This window comes from Lygodium microphyllum, chromosome 14 (assembly GCF_053477565.2).
Source record: "Lygodium microphyllum isolate KBCC chromosome 14, Lygodium_microphyllum_v1.1.10, whole genome shotgun sequence".
In the NCBI taxonomy this organism is placed as follows: Eukaryota; Viridiplantae; Streptophyta; class Polypodiopsida; order Schizaeales; family Lygodiaceae; genus Lygodium; species Lygodium microphyllum.
The window spans coordinates 143,451,787-143,475,084 of record NC_141148.1 but is presented as its reverse complement, the minus strand read 5'-3'; the positions used below and the strand labels follow the sequence as shown (position 1 = coordinate 143,475,084).

Sequence of the window (23,298 nt, the reverse complement as noted above, 5' to 3'; positions counted from 1 at the left end):
AGTAGAAAAGGTTAAATCGAGGCAAGCTTTGCCTCGTTCCTGATTTTCTTTTTTGAATACACATGAAGATAGCCATGTGGAATGTGCGAGGCATTTGTTTTCGCAATAAGCAACAGGCCATGTGGAGTTTATTGCATGAGAATCAGTGGGATGTCTTGTGTGCTGTTGAGCATAAGAGTCACGGTGAAGCAGGAAAAGTTGTGGATTGCCATGGGTTTCGCTTGTTTTATGCAGGGACACATGCCATGCATTATTCTGGTGTGCTTATGATTGTACATGAGAAATATCAGCCTGTTCTTATTAAAAATGATGTACATGGTCGTATTGTGGTGATTGAAGTTTTATTTGAAGGAGAGATCTTATGGTTACTTGGGCTCTATGCTCCAAATGACCTTTATTCCGCCAGGATCTTTGGAATACTTTGCAGACCTCCTTGTCACTTGGTAGACGGGGTTTTTTGATGGGGGATTTTAATATGTGTGTTGATCCTTCATAGTCCACATCAAAGCATTTGGTGATGGACGCTCCGGAAAGCCATGCGTGGAATGCGTTTGCTCTTGCCGTACTTGAGCAAGATCTTTGGTCATGGCTACACCCTTCTTCTACAGGGTTTACTTTTCATTCTGCGCAGTATACAACTACATGGTCGTGATTGGACCGCATGTACATCATGCAGGATGATGCTTTTCTTCCTGAGCTGCTGGAAATGAAAGTGTTGCAGCAATATGCCTTGTCGGACCATTTTCCTCTACAGCTTGAGATGCTTGTACAACCCATTGCATCTTTTAAGCAATTTCTGGATAGACTCCCTTTGCATTTCAACTCATCTTATTTGAAGCATTCAATCTTTCAGGGTTATATGCAGCAATTGATTGATAGATTTTTATTGGACTTCTCCTTTGAGGGCAATGCTTCTTTTGAACGATTGCTCTCTAATGTGCAGCGGGTTGTTCGGCAGTATGGGATCCATCATGCCTCTCTTTGTCGGCGGCGTCGACAAGCAGCGGAGAAATTACTGGCTTTGGTTCGTTCTCTACTGGTGGAGACTCCAGATGATGTATTTCTGCTGTCATTGGCTATGCGTTTGGCTGATCTTATTAAAGAGTTTCAGTTGAAATCTTATCAGCAGGCCAAATTGCAAAATTTGACTGAGAATTTGCAAGATAGTGCTTGTCAGACTCATAAGTTCTTTCGAGCTCTCCATGCATCTCTTGCTCGAGAGAATATGACTAGACTCCAGGATGCAGAAGGTCAAATGGTCATTGATCCTCAGACTATTGTGAATATGTGTAGGAATTATTTTCTAGACCTTCTTGGTTCTACTCCTTCGCCTTCTGACCAAATTACTCATGCCCGCTCAGTTTTCTATGATTTGGTCCGCAATCAGGTTCCAATTTCTTTGATGGGTTCTATGTTGAAACGTTGGCGACCAATTTCTTTGATGGGTTCTATGTATAAAATCTTTTCCAAAGTGATGGTGAATTGGCTCCATAAGCATCTTCTTGCCATTGTGCATCCTCTTCGATATGGTTTCATTAAGGGCCGAAACATTCTGCATAATGTCTTAAATGTGCAAATGGCTATTGACTGTGCAAGGCACTCTAATCAGGAGGTGGTATTGATTCAATTGGACTTCGAAAAGGCTTTTGATTATTTAGACTGGTCTTTCATTGCAGAACTTATGTCTACTATGGGCTTTGGTACTCGGATGTCTCGTTTGATCTACACCATTAGTGCTGCGGCTTCTTTGCGAGTTATGCTGAATGGTGGTGTTACCGAGCCATTTGTCCTTGCAGCTCTGTGAGACAGGGTTGCCCTTTGAGTCCTCTCTTTTTTGCCCTTGTGACTCATCTGGTTCTTTCGATGTTATCTCATATGGCAGCTTCTACTCAGTTGGCTAGATTCTCTCTTCCTTTTGGACAGCACTTCATTAGTCAATCCTTGGCTGATGACAGCTTTATGATTTTGTGTGCGGATAAGGATAATCTTTGCAAAGCATTAGATGTTTGGACTCTCTTTGGTCATGCTTCTGGTCTTCATATCAATGCTTTCAAATCAGCCATTCTCAGTTGCACGGAGTCAGATTTGCAGTCATTGGACTGGCAGGGAATGGTTGTTCCCCGTGGTTCCATTGTCAGGCATCTTGGGTACCCTTTGGGTATTGATGTTCGGCCAAAGCAACTGCTAGAGTGGATTTCACAGAAACTGGCAGCTAAGTTTCTGTATTGGAAGTCACAGGCTTGGCCCTTCCATGTTCGCCTCAAAGTGGCTCAGACAATTATGTTGCCAATGCTCACATATTTCTTGCCATTGCTCCCTTGGACTACTACTACATTGAATGCTCTTACTCAGTACATTCGTTTCATGTTATGGAAGGACTCCTTGCATGCAGGCATGCCTTTGGATTTCTTGGTCGCATGCATGTACCCCCAAACGCATGGGTGGTGGGGCTATTTTGGATGCCGAAACTCATATGCTGGCACTCCGTTGGTCTCTTTTTCGTGCCATGTGCTTGGATTATCACCCGTGGGTCTTTATAGCCCGTTATTTTCTTGAGGATCACGGGCTTGTGCATGGTAATACCCAAATTCAGAGCTCTTTGTGGCATGTTCTTAATGCAAACTCTTGGTTTTCTAGTCCTTCATCATCCCTGCTTGCTCATTTGGTATGTTCCTGGAAATTGGTTCTCCAGAAGGCTCAGTGGCATCGAGCGGAGGACCGCTTAGCTACTAACTCTTTTCAATTGGAATTGTTGGCAGCCTCGCGATTACTTTCTTGGGAAGGCAAACATGAGCTCAGACCAAAATTTAACTGCATGGCACGTTTGGGCTTGACTTGAGTTGCAAATGCCACCCTTGCTAGTCGCAATGTGTTGATATCGTTTCGTACAACCAGGAGGCTTTTCAGGATCCCTCGTGGATACTGTGATTTATGGGGATAGCTTTTGATGGTGCTCCAGAGTAGACAACCCTTTCCTGCCCTTGCTTCGGATCGTCCCTGGCAAGACTGGGACCTTGCAGGCCGGCTGAATTTGGAAAAGGCCTCAGCTAACCAGGTGTATCGTCTTCTGATTAAAGATCATCAAATTATGGTTACTAAAGCTAATACTGTATGGGGATAGCGTAAATCTCAGTCATGGTGGAAGGTAGCTGTGATGGAGGGCTGGTTGAACAAGACATCTTTCAAATGCAAGGTCTTTCTTTGGAGGGTGATGATTGGTGGTCTTCCTCTTGCTTCAGCCCTTTCCAAGCGTCGAATCTCCAACGGCAATTGTTTCTTTTGCACGACCAGTGTGGAATCGGCCCATCATTGATTTATTTCTTGCCCTCTCGCTAAGAAAATCTGGTCGCTCTTGTCAGCGGTTTGGCGAGTAGTGGTTGGTTTCTTGCTAAGCCCTTTTGATTGGGTTTTTGTGCGGCCCGAATACCCCACACCGGCACAGTCGCATATGAAGATCTTGTTTCACTTTCTTAGATACTGGGGCTGTTGGCACAATTGGACCATTTGGAATGCTTTTCTTTTTGATTCAACCTCTAATGTTCGGGGACATATTGCTAGGCTTAGAGGTCTCTTGCATTGGCAGATAGATCTCATTCGGCACTCTGACTTACTCCCTTGGGAGGACTTACTTCCCTGGCATATGGCAATTTCCTCTACGTCTTTGCCATGACTTTTGTAACTCTTTTGTCGTTTAGTACTTTATAAATATAACATCCATTACGGAAAAAAAAAGAGAGAGAGAGAGAGTAGAACAAGAAGATTTGCTGTAAGAAGTATACTGTATACAAAGGAATGCAGATCTGTACACAAGAGCAGTGTGTATGTCTGCGTATCTCCTTCTCGATGATGTCACCACACGCGCACACCTCGAGGACAGTAAGGCTTGATCACGATCTGATCTCCACGAACTACTGAGAGTGCTTGTCAATCTGTGAGTGTGTGCCAAAAGATTGGCTACATGTAGCCTAGAAAAGAACAATGTCCCGCGACAGGTCGGCTGCATTAAATGCAGCCGATTGCATAAAAAAATGCCAAAAACTGTCCGATTGCACAGTCCTCTGCCATGTGGCATTTGCGATAGGATCTCCCACCACACGTATGACTGCTGACCTAGCAGAAATGATGATGTGGCACCCTACTGCTGACGTGGCACTTAAATTGACCCTGAACTTCTTCGCACATTGCCTGAAAGAGGAAAATGCTCATGTCCAGGGGATGATCTCTAACAATAGAAAGCACTTTTCTCGAGCCACGCTCAAGAATTCGGAAAGAATCTATATCAAACTCAACCAACAGGCCAAGAGCACAAATCTTGTGCACAGAAAGCAAATGGTAAATCAAACTTGGCATATAAAGTACCTCAGAAGTATAAATACCACCTCGTCCATTTGGAATCAACTGCATATCACCCCTACCTTGTATGGAAATAGAAGAGCTATCTCCTATGACAATTTGCCCATGTGAAGGCTGCGAATGGGCAACACTTGCAGAAGAAAGGGTCATGCCTCGAGGGGCACCATTGTTAACAATCCATTCATGGGGGTGTGGGGCTGTCAACGAAGTATTAGAAGCCTTCGGGGTCGATGCCTAAACCACCTCCAAATGGAAGAAAGTAGGTGATGAGGGAGCGGCCATTGCTCTGGAATCCTTTGAAGCCTTCTCCTTCTTGGTGTCCTTCTTATCCTTTTCGGGGCAATCCTTCTTCCAATGACTTGTCTTGACACAGATGTCACAAGTAGATTCCTTCTCTTTGTCCTTCTTTGGATCGAAGAGCATAGGAACCAACTCCTCCCATGGAAGAGTTGATTCTTGCCCTGAAGCAATCTAGGCGGAGTAAAAAACACCAAACCTGGGCGGTAACTGTGAAAGAAGAGTTATCACCATGTCTTCGGATGTGATCACCTTCCTTGCATTTGAAGTTGCCATAGTTTGTTCACATGCTCATGCATAGAAGATGTCTTGTTAGGGTTCACGTCCTCATGTGCACCTCCAAAGACACCTGTTTTGTAATAGTCTTTTGGTTATACAATTGATTAAGCTCCAACCATCCAGCCATATGTCCCTAGCCACCATCGAGTGCTCAATATGGACAATCATGGCTATAGTACATGAAAAGAAGAGAAATGAGCAGATGTGAGCATTCAATTTGTCCCAATGTGCATGAGCCTTTGCCAAATCCGCACAATCATCTGCAGAAAGTTTGGACTCGTCTCTTGATGCAGGACGGTCAATGGCCTCCATAACAAGCTTTGCCAAATCATAGGACTCCAATATGGCAAGCATCATAGCATGCCAGACGCGGTAGTTCTTGCCATCAAGCTTCTAATTTGATGGAAGAGCCGGTTGGACGGACACCTTCCGATCCATAATCGCTTGACACTCCATGTCGGCCTTAGAAGACATCTTCACTTGCTATGCTTGCAAAAACACAAAAGCAACCTCCTTTGACTGTAGAATGCAGCCTGCTAAGGCTCTTTGCTACTCGTTCCATATTACCTTCACTCGCCAAAGGCGATGAAAAGGTAAAATCTGCAAGTGAAGACTCAAAACACAGCCTTTCTCCTTCTTGAATATCAAAAACAACAACTTTGCTCCTTTCTTGCACTTCCACTCTTGCCTCAGCCTTGTTCCAATGTGCAGCCCTCCTGCTCACCCTCCAATGTTGACAAGACAGCCTTGTGTTGCACTGAAAACTCCTCTTTAGGTTTTCCCACAATTAATCAATCTTTATGTTGCTCGGGTACCATGTTAGAGTGCAGCGGTGCGGAAGTGTATGACGGAGACTGAGAGATAGAGGGAACATGGAGACATTGTTGTCAGGTACAAAAGATATGATACGGTATGGTACGATAAAATATGGTACCCAATGATACCTTATGATTTTGCAAGGTACGGAACGATATTAGTACGAAAAAAAACATGATTAAAAAAGAGCCATAAATGATTAAATGTTAGAACATATATTTAAAGTGGAAATAGCCATTTCATTACAAAATAAGATGAATATATGAGGGTGACCGTCACGGTTGCATGCGCTGCGTAAAACATGCGATACAACTACAGTCTAGTACATACATGGTCCATGTATGATGGATCATAGTGGCATCATACATGTGGATACAAAAAAGAGAGAGAGCTATGAATCTATGATGAGGCATCACTAGTGACTATCATCATCATCAAAACCATCTCAATGCTCATTAAGAGAGTTTGAAGATGACTTCTCAGATGAGTCACTCTCATACTCATTCTCATTGATGAGATTACCATCATCATCAAATGATGGCTTCCTAGGTGCTGGTTGTGTAGGCAAGGGGGGGGGGGATGTCATCATGAGGCACGGGATGTGAGGTACTAGAGCCCTGCCTTACATATGTTTACAAGCCACTCGAACCACCCCTCCTTGATGTTGGAGGGCGCCGAATGACCATGCCCCTGCTACCACCTACTCGAACTCCTTGCCCACGAGCATGTTGACTGCGAGTGTCACAAGTATCCGTTGCTATAAGCTCTCTATAGAGCTTTGCAAAAATCATCTCCTTCTCCTTGTCCACCTCCTGATGTACACTCAGAAGAGTGTCGCCTGTCAACTTGAATGTATCAACATTCACCTACATAATGCACATAAGATTGTAAATGCTAAAGCCTAAAGTCTAAATTGTAAAGTATAAACTTCAAAGTTTAAAATAAATAAATAAAATTTATTATTAAGTGTTTAGATGCTTTGGACTGCCCATGCTCATCATAGCTCTCATCATGCGCAATGTGACAATAGACTAGTTGCTCTAACTGTCGTATGCTAAGGCAATTGCGAATCTTTGTGTGAATGAGAGAATAGGCACTCCAGTTTCTCTCACATGTACCCGAAGAGTAATCTTGGGCAAGGACCCTCATGGCTAAGGGCTAAAGAGTCTCTAATGTGTATCCAAATTTTTGCCACCAAAATAAAGGCTTCACAAGTGATTCTCTCCTCCTCAAGTGGAAGAAGCAAAAGCCACATGTCCTCTTTGATTCGCATAGCATCCTAGCTCCTTGACCACTGCATTGTGGTCATCCACAGGGACCACACGAATCAAATAAGTAAGCTGGTCTGAATGGAGCTCTCTATTATCCATGACCACTGGCGACTTGTAAGCCGGATGTCCCAATGCAACAAAACATGGATGGGCTTATGCATCCATGCCCATCTCTTTACTATCTCTAGAACATGTGCACGTTGTGTCTTTGTGACACCGTGCAAGCACGTGCCTCCATCAATGCTGCTCTAAAGAAGTGAATGAGAAGGCCCATGGTGGACCCCTTGCAATCAATTATATATAACACCCTATAAAAGGGAGTCACAACAATGACAACGTCATAGATATTTTGCTAAAACTGCTAATTAAAGCACAAGCGCTGCATGGCTTTGACCTCCTCTATCCCATGCTCATCCCACTCATTCCATAGAGTGGACACCACTGTCTGGCACAAGCGCACTCGAGGAACAACCACATGTAAGCAAACCGAGTCGAAGAAGACTTCTTCGACTCGAGTGTGCTATGCTTACAATACATTGCAAGCACCTTTACCTCTACTGTGAAGGAGGTGACAATTGATGTAGCTTTGCGGACCACCCTTTTCACCCACTTGAGCTTCCCAATGTCCTCCATGAGCAAGTCCAAACAATGACTTGCACATGGAGTCCACACAATTGTGGGAAACTCGGCCTCAAGCAAATGGCCTATGGGCTGACAATTTGATGCATTGTCGGTAATAACTTGCACCACATTTGAGGGGCCTATCTACAACCACAAATTACAAGTAAGAATACTTGGAGGTTAGAGAGAGAGCGAAGAAAGAAAGAAAGAAAGTTATATTAACGTCTATGAAAGGCCAAGTTGGCCTATGAGACCAAAACTTTACATACAAGATGTTTGGGAAACTTTCGAGGTCCCAGTAAAGCTACCATCTAATGCTATGATAAACTAATTGAGTAGGTACAGAATGGTATATAGGCTAGGTACAATTCATATGTGTTCCAAGTATGGTGTGGAACTGCTCATGGAGCTTGGTCATCCTATAATGTCTCGCATAGGTCTATCTAACATCGAGAGGTTGAATTGGCGGGGTAGGGCACTCCGATGGCGGCGTAGTATCCCTTGTATTCTCGACATGTGCCTCCTGTGGGGGCGGGGGCCGGTTGGGTGTGGGCGTCAAGCTTTGCTTCTTGCTGTGGCTATGGCTAGGGTGGTTCCCCGCGGTTGGGAGGTCAATGGGGTTGGTGGGGGACTCTCACACACACACAGAGAGAGAGAGAGAGAGAGAGAGAGAGAGAGAGGGAGAGGGGGGGGGGGCTTTCAAGTTTCAACTTTCAAGATTCAAGAATGAAGATGGGGATTGGGGGGAAAGAGAGAATTGAGATAGATATTTGGGAGTATAGGGAGATAGATAGTTATGCATTAATTATAATGAAAAAAAGTAAAATAAATTTAAAAGGCAATGTAATGATAGCTTGCTGAATGTGGCGGAAGATGAATATGCCTGTTGAACTCCTCCCCCTCTTACCGGTATCTATGGCTCGCAAAAAGTAAGTGGCGAGTGGATGTGAGACGGGTATGCTGATGGTGTCCCGTTTCTTATGATAATTCCATCCATTGGTGAGAATGGAGCAGTTATATTTTATCTATATGGCCCGAATAGGATCAAAGGCTCTATCAATTCTCTCCTCTTCATTAATCTTTTTCGTCCTCATGTCGTTGTATGTGACACCGGTCCATCTTTCACATGGATTCACATTGGCAATGACTTTTACCATCTTCTTCCATTGCTCTTGCTTCATATGGACCCACATTGGCAATGGCTTTTACCATCTTCTTCCATTGCTCTTGCTTTAGGACATTGAATGCAAGATTATACTCAATCACCGTACGTGCAATTTCAATGTTTGCAAGTCGTTGCCTTTCCGTTGCCTTTCTCTAAGAAAGGCAACCGATCCATGCACATGACTGTGAGCTTGAGAGAGAGAGAGAGAGAGGATTGTCTCTTCGGTGCTGCATGAGCCTCTACTCTTTGTCTTTTGCCAGAGCTTGATGCGGATGTGGAGCCTCTACCACTAATGGTAGAGGCATCTCCCACATCGGTTGAAGATATGCCAACATTTGATGCTTTCTCATTAGTAGGCATAGGAGTTCGTGTCGATACACCACTTCCTCCTCTTCTTGTGGATCCCTCTCTCATCTTGACGAGAATCTCATCTGTGATGTTTTGAGGGATTTTCTTGCATGGAGCAACTTGCCCCCCGTCTTGGAAAGATATTGGAGATGCCAGGTTGCGAACTTGAATTGATTTGTGATTCGTGAAGCTCTAGCCTCTCTCTCTCTCCTCTTTCCCACACCCTATCAAGGCTCAAGACTCAAGCCTCTCCCATCCCCTCTATCTCACTCTCGGTCTTTCAACTTTAAAGTTTACCCCAACCCTCTCCCTCTCTTTCAAGTTTCAACTTTCAAGTTTCAAGAGTCAAGACTCAAGCATCGCACTCTCCCTCTCTCTCTCATTCTGCCCTGGGCCTCTCCATCCATCATCAGTACCATGACTCGTGAGAAGCACGAGGCCTTCAATTTGCATACAATCCATGTGGAGAGAGAGACAAAGAAGTCCAACTCCCACCATTGGACGTGCAAGTATTGCAGGAATGGCAAATGGTTGCTGAATTGGTGTGGAAGCATGGAGGAGAGGAGCACCTTTTGTAGATGAGAGAAGGGTCAAAAGTCAAAGAGGGGTCAAGAGTCAAACATGGCTGCTAGCCCAGATGGAATCCAAGGGGGCTTGGGGAAGGAGTGCATAGCTGGGAAAGGGGGTGGGCTGAGGTATCCAAGGCTTTCTACCCCTCCAAAAGTGCCATGCAGGAGACATGCGCATGCAGAATGTGGGGAGACGTGATAGATGTGGTTGCAAAACAACCTCAATTTTTTCATATGGTACCATACAAATATCTGTATGGGATGATTAGTACTGTACGGCGCATGAGTGCAACCATGCATGGAGAGAAGAGAGAGAGAGAAAGAGAGAAGAACGCAAATCTGCAATATGAAGAATGCTGAATAAGGAATACAGGTATGTACATGGGTGCAGTTTGTATGTCTGCGTATCTCCATGATGATGTCACCTTGTTGTACACCTCAAAGTTTGCAGCAGTCAGCACGATCTTTGCCCGAATCGAGCCTGTAATCTAGGATTAGAAGTGTCTGAATTTGTGGGGGCTGGCTAGAGTATATAGCCCATAAAAAAATAATAAATCTGCACAGGTCGGTATTCGATTGTACAGGAAAACTGTCCAACTACACAATGCCACGTGTCATCCTGTCTGACTGCGGATGTGGCAGTCTGCTTGACTGCTGATGTGGCATCCTGCCCGGTTGCCTGTCACACGTGTGAAATTGTCCAAGGGTACATGGCTGCTAGCTGGATGGAATCCGAGGGGGGGTTGGGGAGTAGTGTACAGTTGGAAAATGGGGTGGGCTGAGGTATCCAAGGCTTCCTACCCCTCCAAAATTGCCACGTAGGAGACATGCACAGGTGGAACGCAGGGAGACGTGATAGACGTGGTTCCAAACAAGGCCAATTTTTTCGTATGGTATTGTATGAATATCTGCACGGTACGATCAATACTGTACGATGTACGAGTGCAACTGTGCACGGAGAGAAGAGAGAGAGAGAAAGAGAGAAGAACACAGATCTGCAATATGAAGAATGCTGAATAAGGAATACAGATATGTACATGGGTGCAGTTCATATGTTTGCACATCTACACGATGATGTCACCTTGCTGTACACCTCGAAGTCTGCAGCACTCAGCACGATCTTTGCCCGAATCGAGCCTATAATCTGGGATCAGGAGTGTTTGAAGGTGTGGGGGCTGGCTAGAATATATCGCCCATAAAAAAAGAATAAATCTGCACAGTTCAGCAGCCAATTCTGCAAGAAAACTGTCCAACTACACAGTTGCCACGTGTCATCCTGTTTGACTGCTGATGTGGCATTCTGCTTGACTGTTGACGTGGCTTCTTGTCCGATTGCTCGTCACACGTGTGAAATTGTCCAAGGGTACATGACTGCTACCTAGATGGAATCTGAGGGGGGCTAGGGGAGGAGTGCATAGCTGGAAAAGGGGGTGGGCTGAGGTATCCAAGGCTTCCTACCCCTCCAAAAGTGCCACGCAGGAGACATGCGCAGGCGGAATGCAGGGAGACGTGTTAGATATGGTGGCCAAACAAGGCCAATTTTTTTTGTATGGTACCGTACGAATATCCGTACGGTACGATCAGTACTGTATGACATATGAGTGCAACTGTGCATGAAGAGGAGAGAGAGAGAGAGAGAGAGAGAGAGAGAGAGAGAGAGAAAACGCAGATCTGCAATATGAAGAATGCTGAATAAGGAATACAGATATGTACATGGGTGCAGTTTGTATGTCTGCGTACCTCCACAATGATGTCACCTTGCTGTACACCTCGAAGCCTGCAGCAGTCAGCACGATCTTTGCCTGAATCCAGCCTGTAATTTGGGATTAGAAGTGTCTGAATGTGTGGGGGACTGGCTAGAATATTTAGCCCATAAAAAAAGAATAAATCTGCACAGGCCGGCTGCATTAAATGCAGCTGATTGTGCAGGAAAACTATCCAACTACAGTTGCCACATGTCATCCTGTCTGACTGCTGATGTGGCATTCTGCCTGACTGCTGATGTGGCATCCTGTCTGATTGTGATTGCCTGTCACACGTGTGAAATTGTCCTGTGTTGCCACATGGCACTCCGACAATAAATGCGATGATTGTACAGGCTGTACAAACTGCAGTACACAAACTCTGACAAACTGCTCATTAGTAACTCTTACCAGTTAAGTTTCAATAATGGTAGAGTCGGCTTCTATCGCTGCTCCCATGTCACACAGGACTACTATTAATCATAATATTTTTCATGATGTTAGTCGAAGCATATATTTGCTTCTGTCTGATGTTATTACTATACTATTTTTTATTGCACCTAATGTGAGGATCTCATTGAGACAACTAAGACTTTTCATTGAGCCACATTGTACCATGGTTCCTGTTGAGCCACACCTATTCCTGCTCTTGCTAAGCTACTTGAAATAAAGATGCATCTTATGAGCCACAATCATTGCTACTTTTGCTGAGCTACTTGCACATACAAAGTCTTCTATGATGCTATGGAGTTACTACCTGCTGATGAAAGGAGAATTTTCTACTGGCCGAATGATGAGGATGCTCTTTCTTCCACTCTTTAAGACACTCCTTTCTACACAGTCTACTGCTTTTACATTGCTGCTTCCGAGTTTCTACAGGGTCTAGGCCCTCTTCTAAAGTAGGAGCAGTGGTATTTTTCTCCTCTGAAATTGTGCATTAGTAGAAACTCATGTTTAATTTGTTTTTGGAGATCTTCTATTTCTTGCTCATCTGAACTAGCAAAATTGCCGGTTAGATAGAAAGATCTGTGTAACAATATGTGGTAGTCTACACAAAAATAGTCAAGTCTTCTATCCATTTTTGTGTGGCTTTGAAGGCTCTGGTGTACAATGTCAGAATTTGTGGCAAGAGTATTTTCGGGAGGGACAAGTGAACAGATGTTTTACTCTGCAGGAGTGAGGCAATTTGAGACGAGGTGGATTGGATGGGCAGGTGTAAATGTAACAGATGAAGCTGGTCAAGTTGGTCTCACCAAGGCATTGGAAGAACAGGTCTAGTATCATTCTGTGTTAGATTGTACTAATATAAAGCATGCCTGTTTTTCCATCATGTGGTTGTATCTGTTTTAACCATTGAATGTTGCCAATTTGGTAACTCCTCTGATGGTTGCAATCCTTTTGCCAAATTCATTCTCCCTCAGTGACATCCACAAACTATGCATATGTTCACTGTATTGACTGATAATCAAGCTTCAAGTTCGTTTCATACTGTGCAATAAAGAAGCTTTTCATCTATCAATTGTGCCTGGCACCTGCATAACTTTGCAATGTATCACAATAATTGGGATTATGTACCACCTTCTATGCTGCACCAACAAACATACGTACTTTGAAATTCACACATACCAGTAGCCACATCATCACATTCTTGAAACTGGTAACAAACTTGATCTTGTTGTTTCTGATACATGATTCTGGATTGCTGACAAATGTAGTTGCTGTAATTACAGGCATTGCTTCTACTTCATTTGTTTTCCAACCTTAGACACCTATGGCAACTATCTCAAAAGTGGTATATACCTGATACATAATTCAACAACCTCAGTGGTGTGTGAACTTGAAACGATCGAATCATTCACGTACAAGATAACAAAGCAATGCAAAATGATTTCTTGAATATAAATAGAGATTTTGCACACAATTGCCATTACAGATCCATCAGTGTGACAAGAATAATGAGTCAATGTGATGATACCATGTGTGGGGGGACACTTGCTCTCCCAACGTGCAGACAGTTTGTCTTGCTGCCTAAGGTCACCAACACCATCTGCAATATTGCATTTTGCTGCTTGTTCTTCTCCTCTCAGGTGGTGACACACTTGTGCTATTGTTGATGGGCCACCCCACTTACCAGCTTTCTTCTCCAGCAGTTGGCTTTAATCCAGCACTCTCTATGTTTACTGTTTGGAGGGTTGTACCTGCTGTCATATCTGCGTTTTCTCTCTATATTGGCTGCTCAGCAGTCATCCTGACAGTAGCTGCCATTCGGAGAGATTACTGTCAGAGTGCAGTGAATGCGGAAGCATATGACGGGACTGAAAGAAAGATATGAACACAGATAGAAGAGAGAGAGAGAGAAATGAAATGAAATGATATAATGACTATGAGACCATAAGTTACCATCATCTGTATGATGGTGCAATTACCTGAAAAGATCAGCTAATTAAATGTAATAGATAGTACAAGAAGACTAAGGGCTATAAGTAAGAAGAGAGAACTCTAGCTGAAAAATAAAGAGCTCTAGCTGATATGATCTCATGAGGATGTAGAGGGTTGACTTTAGCCAGGCAATAATCTCTTGTATCTACTTATGGAATTGCGCCGATGTCTATGTCGGGGTCTAGGATGTATAGATCGGCTAAGTTGGATGACTTGATCAATCAATACCCCTCGTGTATGCATGGATGACTGAAGTTGTGGCCGTGTTGAAACCTCCTGGGACTGGTCCTGTATTTGCTTATGGAATTGCGCTGATGCCTATGTCGGGGTCTAGGATGTCTAGATCGGTCAAGTTGGATGACTTGATCAATCAATACCCCTCGTGTATGTATGGATGACTGAAGCTGTGGCTATGTTGAAACCTCTTGGCTCTCTCTCGCGAAGAAATCTATAAGCTGCCTTTGAGTGGGGCCTTGATGTCTTGGAGCTGTTGTACTCGTGAGGAGCGAGTCCCGAAGCTATGTTTAGGAGAAAAAGACCAAGGCACCACTAGTTGGTGAAATCCATGACTCTAGATAGTGGTTCAAACCTATCTTTGAAGAGACAAGGGAAGTGGCCTTGGATCTCAAGTATGCTGGGCATTGGCAAATATAGTGCTCCTTTGACTATGTCTCCAATGGAGATATCTGGCATATGTGCTATTCTGGTGGTATGATCTATATCTGCGAGTCTCATCTCTAACTGGTTTGAAGACTATGCATATGACCAATAGCACATCTAATCTCGTAGGGATTATAAGAAAAAGCCAGGTACCTCTTTTTCTAACATTCCTTGTTTTCAGTCTACTTCACAAAATCAAAAATGAATTTGGTGTTCCTTTTTCTTCATTGCATGGTGCATCATCATCTTCACATTTTCATTTCTAATCATTAAATGATAAAAATGAACGAAATGCATTTACACCTCACACACCACATTTTCAAAACCTGTAGTGACCGGGAGGCACGAAGATCAAGACAGTTAGTGTTCGTTAGCAGCAGCGAGACAAAGAGTGAGAGAGAGCAGAGTAGAGAGTGTGCACAATTTGTGGGTACAATGACGAGTGTATCGCTTTAGGTTTTTTAGATAGATATATATATGAAAGTACAAGTGCTAAGGGTGTGTTCACACCTGAGTACATTAAAAGGCACGAGGGCCTTTATTCCCAACAACCTCCCACCTAAAAAGCAATGTGCCTTAGGAGGAGAAAAGAATTAGCTAAGTCTAGGTATGCACAAAGCTAAAATACATATATCTATCCAACTCCCATCGTTTGTCGCCAATGAGCAAACCGCTTTGTTGGAAGACCCTTCGTGATCATTTGTATGCACTTTGACAAGCTCAATGCTCTTGCTGTCAAGTACATCTCTAATAAAGTGGTACTTCACCTATATGTGCTTCGTCTTTGCATGAAAGATGGGATTCCATGCTAGTATGATAGCACTCTGACTATCACAATGGAGAACAGGTAGCTTTGTAATGCCAAGCTCTCCCACCAGACGTAAAAGCCATAAAGCCTCCTTGAATGCCTCAGTGGCAGCCACATACTCTGCCTCTGTAGTAGACAATGCAACACACTTTTGTAGCCTGGAGATCCAAGAGACTGCTCCTCCTGTGAAGGTAAACACATACCCAGAAGTGGACTTTCTGCAATCTGCATGACAGCATAGTCTGCATCCATAAAGCCACCGAAAGATGCCTTTTGCTTTCCAAAGTAGATACACAAATCCTTTGTGCCTTTGAGGTATCTCATAATATCTTTCACTACTTCCCAAAGCTTTTTACCAGGGTTTGCTATGTATTTGCTAACCACTCCAATTGCAAAGGCAATGTTAGGACGTGTAGCAACCATAGCATACATCAAACTGCCAACAGAAGCATATGGTATCTTGGCCATTTCAGCCTTCTCATCATCAGATGTAGGGCTGTCCTCTACACTCAGTTTCACATATGGAGGCAATGGAACCCCAATTGTTTTCCTCCCCTCCATATTGAAACACTGCAAAACCTTGGAGATATACTCCTGTTGAGATAGATAGAGTAATCCTTTTGACCTATCTCTGAGTATTCGCATGCCAAGAATGTGATTTGCATCACCAAGATCCTCCATGTCAAAGCTGCCATGAAGACTTTGCTTCAGTGAGTCCAAGGCATGAGTATCCCTGCCAGCAATCAACATGTCATCAACATACAAAAACAAGATAATCAGGCTGCTATCTGCTGCCTTCTTAGTGTACAAGCAGTGATCCACTTGACTTCTATGAAAACCTTGAGATTGCATAAATGTATCAAACTTATGATACCATTCTCTTGGTGCTTGTTTTAGCCCATACAAACTCTTTTTGAGTTTACATACCATCTTCTCTTTCCCTTCTTCCACAAACCCTTCAGGCTGTTGCATATATGTCTTCATGCAGATCACCATGTAAGAATGGAGTCTTTACATCCATTTGTATGAGCTTCATATCTTCAGCTACAACCAAGCCCAAAATGGTTCTCAATGTAGCCATCTTGACTATAGGAGAGAAGATCTCATCGAAGTCAACTCCATGTTGTTCTCGCTTGTACCCCTTTGCAACCAATCTTGCTTTGTACTTTGGCAAGGAATCAGAAGTGACCTTCATCTTGTAAACCCATTTACATGGAAGGGTTTTTGGCCCTTTAGGAAACAACACCAAGTCCCAAGTGCCATTTTTCTCAAGAGATTCCATCTCTGACAACATGGCTTTATATCATTTCTTGCTGTCTTGTCAGTCCATTGCTTCCTTGAAGCAAGATGGTTCACCATAGTCTGTCAACATGACATAATCAGCCACATTGTTTGCACCAGGAACAAATCTATCAGGTTGTCTAGTAGCCCTAGACGATCTCCTAACCCAATGATCATTGTTTGCTGGCTGTTCATGCAAATTTCCATTTTCAGTTTGTTGTCCTGGCATTTCAGCTTGCAAATCAGCATTAACAGCTTGTTGTCCTGGCTGTTCTTGCACATCTAGTGGCTCATCATTATGGGCAATAGCTGGCTGATCATTTCCAGCATTATTTTCTGCATTTGCAGGTTCATTTATAGTAGGTATTTGCTGTTGTACAGTGGGCACATTTTGCTGTCCAAAAGGTATTTCTTCTTGGAATACAACCCCACGGACCTCCTCAGCCTTCTCTTTCCGGAGGATAACATCATTGTTGCGTAGTACTACTTTCCTTTTCTTGGGATCCCATAATCTATATCCCATTTCACCCTCATCACCATATTCTAGGAAAATGCATTTACAAGACTTTGGCTCAAGTTTGCTAAGTTTTTCTTTACTAATGTGCACAAATGCTTCGCAACCAAACACCTTCAAGTGTGCATACGAAGGTGGCTTGCCCAACCATGTTTCTTGGGGAACTCCCCCTCCCAAAGACCTGTTTGGTGACCGATTAATCAAGTGTATGGTTGTCATAACAGCCTTTGCCCAAAAACCATGGGGTAATGCAGCATGAGACAGCATTGTACGCACCTTATTCTGTATGGTCCGATCTATACGCTCTGCAACTCCATTTTGGGGTGGATTATGAGGCAGTGAGCTCCCTCTTTATCCTTTTGCTGTTACAGAATGCTTGAAAGGCCTTTGACACATATTCCCCACCATTGTTAGAGCGAAGACACTTAAGTGTCTTATCAGTCTGATTCTTAACCAATGCCAAGAATTTTTTGAACTTGTCAACCACTTCATGCTTGCTACGAATAGGGTAAAGCCATACCTTCCGTGTAGCATCATCGACAAGGTGACAAAGTATTTCTTTTCGCCTAAAGATAACCCTGGCATTTGACATACATTGGAATGTACTAACTCTAGAGGAGAAGATTTCAGCGAAAGAGACTTTTTATGAGACGTCTGTGCATGTTTACCATAAACACAATGATCACAATGCTCAAAATTAGCATAACGAAGACAAGGCAAGTAACCCAAATGAGAAAGCACTTTTATTCCAGTTTGACTTATGTGTCCCAACCGACCATGCCACAAAGAAACACTTGGCTGCTCGGTCATGGCAACAACATGATCACTCACACTAGATACATGGAGAGGATACAAGGTATCACTTTTACAACCTCTAGCAATCACTCTAGATCCCTTATAAATCTTCAATTTTCCATCACCAAAGGTGGTATGAAATCCATCATAATCTAGCTGCTCTGTGCTAATCAAGTCTTCTTGAGCTGAGGCACATGCCATACATGCTGAAGTGTGAAGACAGGAACCATGCTGAAACTGCAATTGTACACTACGAATACCTGCAATGTCACATGCATAGTTGTCCCCAAGATGGACAACACCATGTCGACCCCCTGTATAGTCAGAGAACCACTCACAATGAGGGGTGACATGAAAGAAAGCACCTGAATCTACAATCCAAGTATGCATGTCATCATTTGTATCTACAAGTAAAGCATGTGTACTAAAGTGTGAAGAGATAAAGAGTACGTCATTTCCACTGTCACTGTCATGAGTGACTACATTCACTTCAATTTTGACACTACTCTTCTTAGGCTGACTCTCTTTCTTCTCTTCCTTGCTATCATTTGTCTTCTTGCCCTTTCCTTTCTGTTTCTTCCATTTTTAGCAGTCATGTTTAAAGTGACCCCTCTTGCCACAATGATGGCATTCAATATCTTTGCCACGTGATTTACTGCGTCCCTTGCTATCAGATTTGACTTTCCGCTGTGATCTGCCCCTAGTATGCAAAGCACTGGAAGACTTACTGGATGCATTGTTATGTCGATTCATTTCTTCCATGAGTAGAGCACTCTGTACATCAGCATACAAAAGGATCGCATTAGAATTTCTCATAGTAGTGCTGAATGTATCTCAACTCTTTGGCAGAGTGCACAACAATAGCTTTAAATTCTTCATCAATCAAGAACTTCAAGGCAACCAGCTGGTTGAAAATGGAGTTAAACTCAGTCAACTGAGTAGACATTGCTATATCCTCTTTCATACGCAAATCCATAAGCTTTTTCAGCCAATACACTTTGCTTGCGGTACTCTTTTGTGCATACAGTTCTTCCAGTCGAGTCCAAATAGCATAGACAGAATCCAAAACCTTCAATGTTAAACAACAAGGCTTTAGAAATCGATAGCTCGATGGTTGAGCGTGCAAGCTCATTTAACTCATCCCAGTCTTCATGTTCCATATCTGCGGGCTTTGCCCCTTTGGTCTTAATTGGCTTTGCCTGCTTCTTCTGCAACAGGATAATGTAGCACTGTTTTTGCCAGACTGCAAAGTTAAGTGCTCCTTCAAACTTCTTAATGTGCATGAGATTACTGCTGTTACTGCTGCCAGCCATGATTTTCAGCCCAAATGTGACAAAAAATTCAGCAAATGCAGGCCCAAACTGTCACACAAGTGACCAAGGTACAAACAAGTACCAACCAGCAATAATAGACCACGTAAAAGCAGAAGTTTCAGATCTGCAGATAAATTTTCAGAAGCACTAAACCTTGTGCTGCAGCACTCCACAATTGATTACAATTGTTTTAAGGGTAAATACATCACATTGCATGAGAAGTCCCAAATTTTAGCTGCAATTTCTGTTGTACATGCACCCACGGGCACAAAATTTGACACACATGGTGAAAAGCCCCAAAATTTTGTGTTGAAATCATCAATTATACATTTGCACTGTCTTTGACATGCATAGAAAAGACCAATTTTGCCAAAATAGAGCAATTTCAGCAAAACCTTGAAATTTTTCCAAGTGCTAGATGTCCAAATTGCATGGAAGTAAACCCGCATGTACATAAAATGACCAAATGGCGCATAAATTTTTCCCAAACAGCAAAAGCCCCAAATTGCACGGGGTCCAATGTGCATCAATGTCGAGAAACCATGAGACCATGAGAGATACCAATCTTTTCTATGAAAGTTTTGCAATATCTAACGAGGCACGACTCTACACACAGTGTGTCTACAAAAGTGCTAGTCTCAAAGCAACCATATGCAAATCAACATCCAATAAAAGGATGAAGCGGATAGGTTGAACCAATCCCAAAAGAGACTTCTTAGTCCAAGGAAGTAAGGAGAGAAAAAGCGAGACTGTTGGGAATAAAGGGCCATCGTGCCTTTTACATGTACACGGGTGTGAACACACCCTTAGCACATTTGTACTTTTATACATACATACATACATACATGTATGTATGTATGTAAAAACCTAAAGAGGTACACTCGTCATTGTACCCACAAGTCGTGCTCACTCTCCTCTCTACTCTGCACTCTCTCTCTTTGTTTCTTTGCTATGAGAAAGCATTGCATGTCTCGATCCTCGTGCGCCATAGGGCACAACAAACTGGTATCAAAGCGCAAGTGTTGAATGCTCCAGCAATCTTGCAGGAGTTAGACGGCAAAGTTGGAGATGCAGGTTGGGTTGCAGAGTTGGAGTTGCAGGTTGGGCTACAGGCATCAGAAGGTTGGACAAGCAGATAGTTGGCGAGTTGAACTGCAGGCGAGGACCAGGCCCACAAGACACGCAACCAAGTTGCAGGCGTGCGCGACAGGACTAACATAGGCATGTAGTCACGACAGACTGTTGGACAACTGTTCTGACGGTGGGACCAGCGTGTGGCGACTGCACGGCTACCAACGGGGGGATGACGGACGAGACAAGAGCCACGCGACGGGCTGGAGACGCCAGCACGACCCGGGCCGGCGGGTCAATGCACCCTCTCCCCGTCACATTTTTTTAAAATTCGAGTTTTTTTAAAAATCTCTTTTATCCCCTTTTCCCTCTGGCAAGGCTTCACGAGAGGAAGCACAGAGTGCAGATTTGTGCAATCTTGGCCCGGAAATTTGGGGCTTTTCCCGGATTTGGGGATTGCGATGCAAAGCAAGACCATTTGTCTTCCTAGTAAGTAGGTGAATTCACTGCAAGGAGAAGTGCTAGCTACCTCCAGGTTGTTGTATTGGCTTGATAAAGACTTGTAGTGAGATAAGTTTAATCGGATGGCTCATTTGGGATTGCAGACAATCCATGATGGTGTCATTCCTGGACAGCCCTGCCTTTATTCTTTCCGGGACATTCATAGCACTTTTGCCTGACTTGTGGCTATCGTGACAATTGGTTGTCCTTACAGGACAAGCTTCTCAGGTTCTCTCCTTTGCTTGCTTTACAACCATCATCTCCTTGGCGAGATTGGATGTTTGTGCTTCTTGATGATTTTGAGAAAAGGTCAGCTAATCATATCTATCATCAGATGGTTGAGGCCAAGAGATGGCTCACTGGAAAGGCTAATAAGAGATGGGTCACTGGAAAGGCTAATAAATTATGGCATATTCGGGACAGCAAAAAGAAGTTGCAGGACACATTCCTCCAAATTTGGAAGTCTAAGGTTCCTTATCAGGGTAAAGTGTTCATGTGGAGGTTGCTTATTGGGGGTCTTCCAACTGGGGATGTGTTGCATGCTTGCAAGATCTCCCATGGTCATTGTGTATTTTGCACTGCATGTGATGAGACATTGCTTAATCTCTTTGTCTCTTGCCTTGTTGCTCAACAGATTTGGAGTTTTGTTTCTGGTGGCATTCGGCGTACTCGGAATGCCTTTCTTTTTGATTTTGCCTCGGGCATCCATGGTCATGTGGCATGTGTTCGCGGTTTAGTGTTGTGGCAAATCTCCTCTATGGTTTTAGCTGATCTGGTTCTTCTTAACATTGTTGCTCCTTGGCTAGATATTGTTCGCTCCACTCTAGCTGTCATTTCTATGTGATATTTGTGTGTTAGGGTCTTGGTAGCCTTTCGCCTTGATTTGTGTCTGTTCTGTTTTTCTTAGCTGACTTGATGGGCTGATGTAAATATTGCTACTTAATTCAATTATCTTCACGGAGCGCTGAAGACTGCAGAAAATGAATGCTGAAAAATGAAGAATTATATGTACAAAGGTTGTGAGAGTATGATGAACTAGAGCTCTCTCAATCTACACACAAAGTTTGAATGACTGTGATCATTGGGCAGGCTGAATGAATAGCCTGAGAAAAATAATAAAATGATGCGAGGTTGGCCAGCTGCAAATTGGCTTACTGTTCATCAACAAACTGGTTTACTGCACGAAATAAACAATAAAATAATCTGCAGGCTGTGAAAATGCTGCCCAGCCATGCAATAACCTTCGTGACCTGCCTGATCTGTGCAGCCCGCTGGCCCTGTTCGAAACTGTCCAAAACATGTTGCCAACTGTTTGTGATCTGCTCTTGTACTGCATGAATCTTCCCTAAATTGCCTTGTCCTGATTGTGCCCCTCTTGGAGATGACCAAATCTCTAATACTCCCTCTCAAATCCTAGACGTGGCATAAGGCTTAGGGATCTAGATGCCGATGAAGAATGGCTTGAGGAAGAGCCTTAGTAAACAAGTCTGCCAAGTTATCCTCTATGACCTGTCTAACAATACTCCTTCGTTCGAGCATGGACTACAAGATTCTGTGCCAAAGCTAAGCAACTCTAATTGTGGCATAGAAGTGTAGTAGGACCTTCATGCAAGTGGCCAATCTGTTCTAACCACCTTTGAAGCCACACAGTCTCACATGTGGTAGAAGACACCGCTTGGTACTCAACCTCTGTAGAAGTTAGGGCAATTGTGGGCTACTTCTTGCTACCCCAAGAGACAGTATCTGTATCGAAAATGAAGCAAAAACATGTCCTTGACCTCTTGTGGTCAACATCTCCAGCCTAGTTTGAAGCGGTCTAGCCTTGAAGGACGAAGGTTGTATCTCTTGCACCTATTGGATAGAAAAGGCTAGATTAGGGATCCCCCTCAGAAACCACAATGTTGAGAATGCAGCTTGCCAATGAACCAGCCTGGGACCAGAATGCAGCCTGCCAATGAGCTAGCTTGGGGTCACTCTCATGAACCATGCAAGCAAACCAATGGGAAAGCACAAATCAATCTGAGTATTTAAGAGCTAGATCAAAGACCGAATCAACTACTTGTAAGGGGTAGCATTTGTCACTGGTGAATATATGTGGGCTGTAGTCGTCCAGTTTCGATCCAGGGAGTAGAGATAGACCGACACCCCTCTACCCAAAGGTGAACAAAAGCTCTTGTACATACTGGTGTTGAGAGAGAAAAATCCCGCTCTAAATTTGTCATATCTCATGACTTGAAAAGAAACAGAGAAATCCCATGTCCGTTGTCTCAAACTTCTCATGGAGTGCATCCTCTGTCTACTTGATCATTTGGGCATGGTCACTTGTCAGAATAAGATCGTCCACATATAACATGAACAAAACATGCCCTCTAGCTAAAGTGTGGATGTATAGATTGGGATTAGCAGTGGATCTCTAATACCCTTACTGTCTTGGAGGAGCGAGTCTGTCTTCTTG

At 43.5% G+C, this 23,298-nt stretch overlaps 1 protein-coding gene across 1 annotated transcript in view; it reads left to right on the top strand.

Moving 5' to 3' along the window:
- The window catches only part of LOC148026190 (alpha,alpha-trehalose-phosphate synthase [UDP-forming] 1-like), a 212,737-nt gene that overhangs the window by 13,092 nt on the left and 176,347 nt on the right, over nucleotides 1–23,298 (top strand). The window contains exon 2 of the mRNA XM_087693467.1: nucleotides 12,636–12,733. Within this exon, the coding sequence (XP_087549593.1) occupies nucleotides 12,636–12,733 (98 nt within the window). The remainder of the gene's footprint in view (nucleotides 1–12,635; nucleotides 12,734–23,298) is intronic.